Source organism: Cavia porcellus, unplaced genomic scaffold (genome assembly GCF_034190915.1).
Source record: "Cavia porcellus strain 051 isolate PalLab524CR breed Dunkin Hartley unplaced genomic scaffold, mCavPor4.1 scaffold_26, whole genome shotgun sequence".
Taxonomy (NCBI): Eukaryota; Metazoa; Chordata; class Mammalia; order Rodentia; family Caviidae; genus Cavia; species Cavia porcellus.
Genome location: NW_026947509.1, coordinates 6,126,556 through 6,133,962, shown reverse-complemented (window position 1 = coordinate 6,133,962; position 7,407 = coordinate 6,126,556). Strand labels below are relative to the sequence as shown.

The 7,407-nt window shown below is 61.5% G+C and overlaps 1 protein-coding gene across 2 annotated transcripts; it reads left to right on the top strand.

Annotated features, from left to right (window-relative positions):
* The first annotated feature begins 1,986 nt into the window (after window positions 1-1,986).
* Hlx (H2.0 like homeobox) lies at window positions 1,987-6,940 on the top strand. 2 transcript variants are annotated; one of them, XM_003474224.5, is made up of 4 exons: window positions 1,994-2,873; window positions 3,503-3,682; window positions 4,381-4,565; window positions 6,149-6,940. In XM_003474224.5, exons 1-4 carry the CDS (start codon window positions 2,321-2,323, stop codon window positions 6,650-6,652), a joined length of 1,422 nt encoding a protein of 473 aa, XP_003474272.2. In that variant the 5' UTR covers window positions 1,994-2,320; the 3' UTR covers window positions 6,653-6,940. The 2 variants fall into 2 exon arrangements, with proteins under 2 accessions (XP_063092754.1, XP_003474272.2); XM_063236684.1 differs by lacking the exon at window positions 3,503-3,682 and having other exon boundaries at window positions 1,987-2,873.
* Window positions 6,941-7,407: the final 467 nt, after the last annotated feature.

The window sequence follows — 7,407 nt, the reverse complement described above, 5'->3', positions numbered from 1 at the left end:
TTTTCATTGCTAGAAGGGAATTGATTTCCGTGCGTTTATTTTGGTAGTTGTAATACACAAGGGCGGATTTGCGTCACCCAGCAACTTGCCGGTGGAGATAAAGTTGCACAAATATTGAAAGGGGAAGTGCTAGGAGTCATTATAGAGTTTTTCTCCGGAAGAAATAAGGATTTCTGCAGTATCCTAAAATACTAAGGCCGCTTCTATTTTGAGCCCAATCTCGGAGGCACATCCGCTCATTTAGTCCGAGCCCGAGTCCATCAGAAAACAGGAGATGACCTGAACTCCCGCGAGCCCAGGCTTCCTGCAGCCTTCTGGGTTCTGCGGGCCGGAGTGGGGACCAGGGCCTCCCGCGTCTGAGAGCCGCCGGGGCTCTACGGGGCCGGCCCGGGCTGGGGAAGGCGCTTGGGTCGCGCTGTCCCGCGGCCTCCGGGAGGAACCCAGTAGGCCCGGGTAGGGCGCCAGAGGAAGGCGTGGGGCAGCGGACTGGGGAGCCCTGGGCTGCCCCCGCCCGTCGGGGTCTCCACGCCCAAAGGGTGCAGAGGCCCGGGAGATCCGGCTCTCGGGCGGTGGCGAGGGCGCGCAGGGCGCGTAACCGCGTCTCTCTGGGAACCCGGAGCGTGGGCTTAGCAGCCCGCAACGGGAAGAAGCCCGGAAAGACCTCGCCAGCGGCTGTCCGCGCACCCCTACGTGCAGGACGCTGCCTTCGCCGGGAGCCGGGGCCCCCGCTCTCGCCCCGTCCCGGCTCTCCGCAATCCTGCCCCTTGGCGGGGAGAGCAACCCCCTCTCCGCAGAGCGGGACAGAAGATTTCTGGGGAACAGGGAAGGAGAGAGCGGGTCGGCGTCGCCGGCTGACCCGCAGTGATGGATTAGTTCGGGCTGTTCCTCGGGAGAAAGGAAAACGCTCGCCCCAAGGAGAGCGGGTGCGAGGGGGCCGAGCGCCCAGCACGGAGCCCGGGCACCCCGCACTTCTCGAGCGGGGGGGAATGCGCTCGCTCTCCCGAGTGTGCGATGCCTAAGGGCCAAAGGGAAACAAAGGCCATCCGATCCGTCAGGCGATGCTGATTAGGGAAATCGAAAACAAAATACTTCGTGATTTCATTACTGTCTCCATTTTCTTTTCTTCCTGAAAATGTGCAAGAATAGTGCATCTGGGTGGCCTGTGGTTTGCTGGGGAGAGGGATGGGGAAATCCACTCTGTGATTTAAAAGAAAGGGCCGGGGACCCAGCTCAGCTCAGCGGCACAGCGCCTGCCTGGCAGGCGCAAGGCCCTGAGTTCAATTCCTGATGAGAGAGAGAGAGACAGAGAGAGAGAGAGAAAGACACACAGACATTCAGACAGAGACAGACAGATACAGAGAAGTAATTCTTTAAATAAACAGTGAATGTCGCAGCTCCCCCATCCTGAAGCCCCGGCGCCCATAGCAGGCGTGGCCACCGCGGTGGCCAGGGGAGTGAGGGGAGTGAGGGGCACTGCGTCCCAGGAAAACTTCCCTGAGGCACTTGCCACGCGCCCACGTGACGCGCCACGGCGAGGATGCGCGTGGGCTCGCGGGGCTCGGAGGAGCCTCGCGAGCACCAGGCTTGTTTTGTTTGAAAAGTCACTCGTCGCGATCCTCGCTGCCGTGATGGCGCGGAATGACCCCCCCCCCCCCCCCCCCGGCTCTGGGGACAGAGTCGGGGAGGCCGCTGCGGCGGAGCGAAGGAAGCCGGGCTCGGCGGTGCCAGGAGCCGCGCGCTGCGTGAGCGCGGACCCGCACCCGGCCGGAGCGGTCGGCCCGCACAGTCGCCGACTCTCACCCAGCCCCACGCCCGGGAGGGCGGCGCGCTCGGCCACGCGGCCCCGAAAACAGCGGCGCGGGCGGGGCGGGGCCAGGCCGGCCGCGCCCCTCGGTCCCCACCCCCGCCGCGGCGCCCATTGGTGGCGCGCGCGGCCAATGAGCGGCGGCATCCAGGTCCTACCCGGCTGGACTCCGGAGCCGCGGCCAAAACTTGGGGAGATTTTAGAGAGGAGTTTTTTTTTTTTTTTTTTTAAACTCTTAATACGTTTTTTTAAGCTAACGGATTATTATTGTTGTTTTAAATTTAGCTCTCGGGGCTTAGCTGTTTGGGTTCGCGCCGCGTCCCGGCTCCCGCGCGCGCAGACGTCGCCCTCCGTGCGCCCCGCCGCCGCCTCCGAGCCGGGCCGGGCCGGGCAGGGCCGGGCAGGGCAGGGCCGAGTGGGAGCGGACGCGGCGGCGCCTCCACCGCGGCGGAGAAGCGAAAGCAGCGGATCGTGCCGGCCGCCGCCGCCGCCGCCCTCCGCCGCGCGCGGCCCAGCATGTTCGCGGCCGGGCTGGCGCCCTTCTACGCCTCCAACTTCGGCCTCTGGTCGGCCGCCTACTGCGCTCCGGCCGGCCCCGGCGGCTGCGCCTTCCCTGCCGACCCCGCCGTCGCCAAGAAGCCGTCGTTCTGCATCGCCGACATCCTGCACGCGGGCGCGGCCGAGCCGGGCGCGGGTGCCGAGGCGCTGGCCGGGGCCTCGGCCGTCGCCCTCGCCGCGCACCTGGGCTCCGTGCACCCGCACGCTCCCTTCCCGGCGGCCGCCAGGTCCCCGCTGCGGCCCACCCCGGTGGTGGCGCCCCCCGAGGGCCCCGCCGGCTTCCCGCAGCGCCTGTCCCCGCTCTCCGCCGCCTTCCACGCCCGGGCTGCGCCGCCACCGCCGCCCGCCGCCCGTCCGGGTGTCCTGCAGCCCCCCGGGTCGGGGTCCCGCGCGGGCGCGCACCTCGGCGCCTCCACCCCGGCGCCCTCCAGTAAGGACCTCAAGTTTGGCATCGACCGAATTTTGTCGGCGGAATTTGACCCCAAAGTGAAGGAAGGCAACACGCTGAGAGGTAAGTCTCCCCGTCTTGGTGGCGGGCTGCGAGTCTCCCGACCGAGGTCCCGACCATCCCTGGGCCCCAAGCTGCTTTGGGTGCTTTCGGTGTTTGCATAATTAAGGACAAATGGGGGAGAAGAAAAGGAGCTGTAAGGAAACTACAAAACGTCAGGGTTAAAACTCACCAGCTTGATGTTTAAATAAAGATTCTTGAGATGTACGTGAAAGGATTGGGGTAAATAGTTGCAATAATGACAATCAGTCCTTCGGCTTCGAATCTTATACTTACAGAGAGAATTGTCTTTTGATAATAGAGCTAGCCCTGAAGGGGTCAGCTTCCTTTCTGTTCATCCGATTCTGGCCAAATCTCACATAAAGGAAACTCTAGAGCGGGGTGTGGGAAGGTTGAGAGCTGTGGATGCCAGAGACCCCGATAGTGGTTCCTGGCGGCCCAGCTCTACAAGAGCAGTGGACCCCAGGGTCACAGAGGGTTTCATGCAGGCTCCTGGGTGTCTTTGGAAGGCGAGGTGTCTGTTCCTGGGGTCTTGGACCTCGCTGCAATAAACCCCAGTCGAAGGCGAGGCGGGCACAGAGGGCGGAGGGCGCGAGGCCCCGTGTGACCGGGACTGTCCTCTACCTCTGCAGACCTCACATCTCTGCTAGCTGGAGGGCGGCCGGCTGGCGTACACCTTGCAGGGCTGCAGCCCTCGGCCGGCCAGTTCTTTGCGTCCCTGGAACCCATGAACGAGGCCTCCACCATCCTCAGCCCCTTAAGCTCCAACCCGAGAAATTCAGTTCAGCATCAATTCCAGGATACCTTTCCAGGTATGGAGAAATCCCAGCTGCGGCCGGGTAGGGGACGCGGCTGAGAAATCTCAGGGCCTTGTCTGCCGGGGCTGCCTTAGTGTGGCAATCCTATATCGGGGGCTGGAGACCGCAAGGTCAGAGAGAGAGAGAGAAACCAGAAGATTTCAGGGACAGCGCTGAGTGCTGGTTTTGGGGGCCCTGGGATAGGGGACAGTGAGAGGGATAGGGGACTCCTGGGGACCAGGACAGTGTGTGCAGAAGCCAACGTTGTCACCAGACAGGTTGCTTTCCCAGGTGTTTACCCTAGAGAGGGTGGTTTAAAAATGAGCATCAAAGACCTCGCCTGTTAACACACCGCGCTTTGGATAACCACAGACATTCGCGTGGTGGGGGTTCCCTCTTGTTTGCGCCCACTTGTGGGAGCTCACGTAGGCAAGCCGGAGAAGTGCAGGGCCGTGCTTACATCACTGTCTGCCCCTCACACACCCGTGATGGCCCCGCGTTGGGCTGTGTTGGAGGAATTCAGGAGCCTTGGCGTGGCCTCTGCAGGCCTCGGGACCCCAGTGAGGCTGGCGCCGCGTGTGCACAGGCCCTCGGACACTGGGCCTCGCGCTCTGCTCCACGAAACCCTGCTCTGAGCACCGGGGTTGCAGTGGCTGGCTGGGCACTGGGACGGCCGGCCCGGGTCTCAATTCCCCGCGCCCGGCCCCACGCAGGTCCCTATGCCGTGCTCACCAAGGACACCATGCCGCAGACGTACAAGAGGAAGCGCTCGTGGTCGCGTGCGGTCTTTTCCAACCTGCAGCGGAAAGGCCTGGAGAAACGGTTTGAGATCCAGAAGTACGTGACCAAGCCGGACCGAAAGCAGCTGGCTGCGATGCTGGGCCTCACAGATGCACAGGTGAGCGCCCTGGGCAGCCGGAAACCCTCAAGTGGCTCCGGATTTCCAGGTCTGGAAGGGCGAGGCCTTGGGCTCAGCAGCTCGGGCCTGAGGAGGATGGCAGCGAGATCTTCTAGCCTCTCCGGAGCAGGACCAAGGGCTCTGGGTGTTTACTTTGGCCTTGGCTGAGCACCCCAGGACCCAGCGCTTTGGCCATGCAGATGCTAATTACTTGCTCGGCGGGGCAATTCATTGTGGAGGCAGTTTATTTCCGAGGAGATAAAAACACTAAAGTCTAGGGATTGTAGTTGGTTTTTTTCTGCTACCCTTCTTCCTCCCCCTCCTAGCCGCTGCTTAGGGATTGTGAAATCCCTGCTCTGAGGAAGTGAAAATATCTTTCAAAAAAATTACTTAGCTCCAGTGGGGCAAGGAGTCTGCTTGGAGCCGGCGCCGCCGGTGCGGTCCGAGTCCTAAGGGCCCAGGAAGATCTCTCCTGGTGCCGCTGGTGGGGGCGTTGCAGGGAGAAAGTGGATTTTCCCAGATGCCCAGAGTGCTTCAGCAGGTTAGCCTGTTTGATTGTCCCCAAGACAATAGGAAACCCGTGTGCCTGCCCCGACTCCTTTTCCTGTAGATGGAAGAGCCAGGCTTTCTTTTCCTTTTCCCTTTTTTGAGCTTTGACTACAGCACGCCCTGCCATGCCCTTACTACTCTGACTGTGCCCAGCAGGGAGAATCCGAAAGCGGCCTGGGTCTGGGACTCGGGCCTGGGTCCCCGTTACGCAGCCATCTCCCAGCGCCCCGCGCTGCAGGGCCAGGCCCTGCCCTTCCACCAGCTGGGGCTGTTATTTTTAAAAGAGAGGCTGGAACTTGTGCAGCCGTGTTGGGTCCCTCAGGGGGTCTTACATAGTTATGTGGATTCTCTGCTCCATTCTTAGCTCCTTTCCACTTTGCACATCTTTAATTTCAGCATTTTGTGAGGCCCCTGAGAATTAGCTTACGCTAATGGGTGGAGGAGAGAGGGTCCACATCAGGTCTCAGGGAAACGGTGCCCAGGAAATCCTCCTCACTGAAAACTGGGAGTGCTACCACTCCTCTGGGACTAATTCTTTGAGTTCCCTTCTGCTTTTCAGCTTCCCAGTTTCCTCCTGAAGCGACGCCTTGCTTTGGGTAGTGACAGGAAAGACAAGGCCTAGCTCCAGTGCGCGTGTGTTTTCCTGGCTCGGTGTCCCTCACTTTGATTTTTTCTGGAGCCCTTGACCAAAGTGAGGCTGGAAGGATGGCCTGGACTGCACAGTGGTGAGGGACCCAGAGGTAGCCAGGACCTCAGAAGGCTCTTGTATCAGTGAGAGCAGAATGCTAGAAGGTTCGTCCTGGCCACCGGCTTAGCGTCCAGTGTTTCAGTAGCTCAGGGGCCACATTTTTGGGAGGCTCCTGGCTTTGTTTTCTCTTTGCTGCTGCTCTCATCCTGTCCTGTGCCTTGTTCAGTGCCTGGCTTTTGATTGAGGCACGGAGAATGCTCCTGGGGCCCAAGAGGCAGCCCGACGGTGAGTTGGAGGGAGCCAGCTCTCTGCTCACCCAGTCCCTTCCTGTCCCCATACTGCTCAGGTGAAAGTGTGGTTCCAGAACCGGCGGATGAAGTGGCGGCACTCCAAGGAGGCCCAGGCGCAGAAGGACAAGGACAAAGAGGCCGGGGAGAAGGCTTCCGGAGGAGCCCAGGGAGAAGGTGACCAGGAGGAGAGGAGCCTCAGCCGCTCGGAGGGGGAGCCGGAGAGTGAGACCAGTGACTCAGAGTCCCTGGACATGGCCCCCAGCGACACGGAGCGGACTGAGGGGACTGAGCTGCCTCTGCACTCAACCACGGTCATCAAGGCATCCACTGCTGCTGCCCTGGTCACGGCTGCTGGTGGTGGCGGCAGCAGCAGTGGAGGTGGGGGTGGGGGTGGCTGCACTTTTGGCTTCAGCAGCGCAGGCGGCCTCGGGGGCACTGGCACCAGCACCAGTGTGGGTGGCAGCACCTCAGAGCTGCTTTCCGAGTCCCAGACCACCGGAGGCAGCAGCGCCCCCAAAAGCCCCGCACCCAGCCAGGCCCCACCGGCCAGCGGCTTATAGACTGCAGAGCACAGAGGGACCCGCGGCCCTGAGGGCAGCTTCCCGACAGGGGCTGGATTCTGTGTGGGCCACAAGCTGGTGGGATGCACCGTGGATGCAAAAGCAGCACTGTCCCTCCCCACTGTCACCTGCAGCTGCTCCTGCGCTGGACACCAGCAGCCCATCCTGGGAAGTGTTGGACTAAATTGCTCTTCCTTGCAACTGCAGCTGGGGTCATAGCATAAAGCTGCCAGCTGCAGGTAGCAAGCCTGAAACTTGTAAATAAAATGTTTACTACGGTTTGTAAAAGGCCCTTGGCTTCCTGGGGTGGCCAGGCAGCGAAGGCTTGGGATCTCCACTCAGCATGTAACCTGGCCTACCTGGGGTGGCTCAGCTCAGGTGGGGTGGAGGGCATGGGGAGAGGGCTCTGTCAGGGTCGGAGTCCTGCACAGAGAGCGCAAAGGCTCAGAAGTTCGCATGATGCAAAGGTTGGTGGCCTGTGGCATCGCTAGCATCCTGTACTTGACCAAGAGGAGGAGTGGCCAGAGGCCACAGGCCTGGAATCTCTGGGCCCAACTTCAGGGGGCTGGAGTGGGGAGGGGCATTGGCGTCAGAGACTTCAGAGGAGGCTGCAGGACCCCTGGGTGAGTCCTGGACTCTCGCCCAGGGATGGGCTGAGGCACAGGCTAGTTTGCTGTGTCTTAATAATTGGGCAGCAGTTGTCAAAATAGCTGGACAACAAGCAGGTGACTTGTTCAGGGTGAGCACAGGCAGGG

Excerpts from the sequence above, each read along its gene's own strand:
- Hlx (XM_003474224.5), top strand. The coding sequence starts at position 2,321 with ATGTTCGCGGCCGGGCTGGCGCCCTTCTACGCCTCCAACTTCGGCCTC. Across the intron at positions 2,874-3,502 it reads GGAAGGCAACACGCTGAGAG|ACCTCACATCTCTGCTAGCT; the intron begins GTAAGTCTCCCC and ends CTACCTCTGCAG. Across the intron at positions 4,566-6,148 it reads TGGGCCTCACAGATGCACAG|GTGAAAGTGTGGTTCCAGAA; the intron begins GTGAGCGCCCTG and ends CATACTGCTCAG.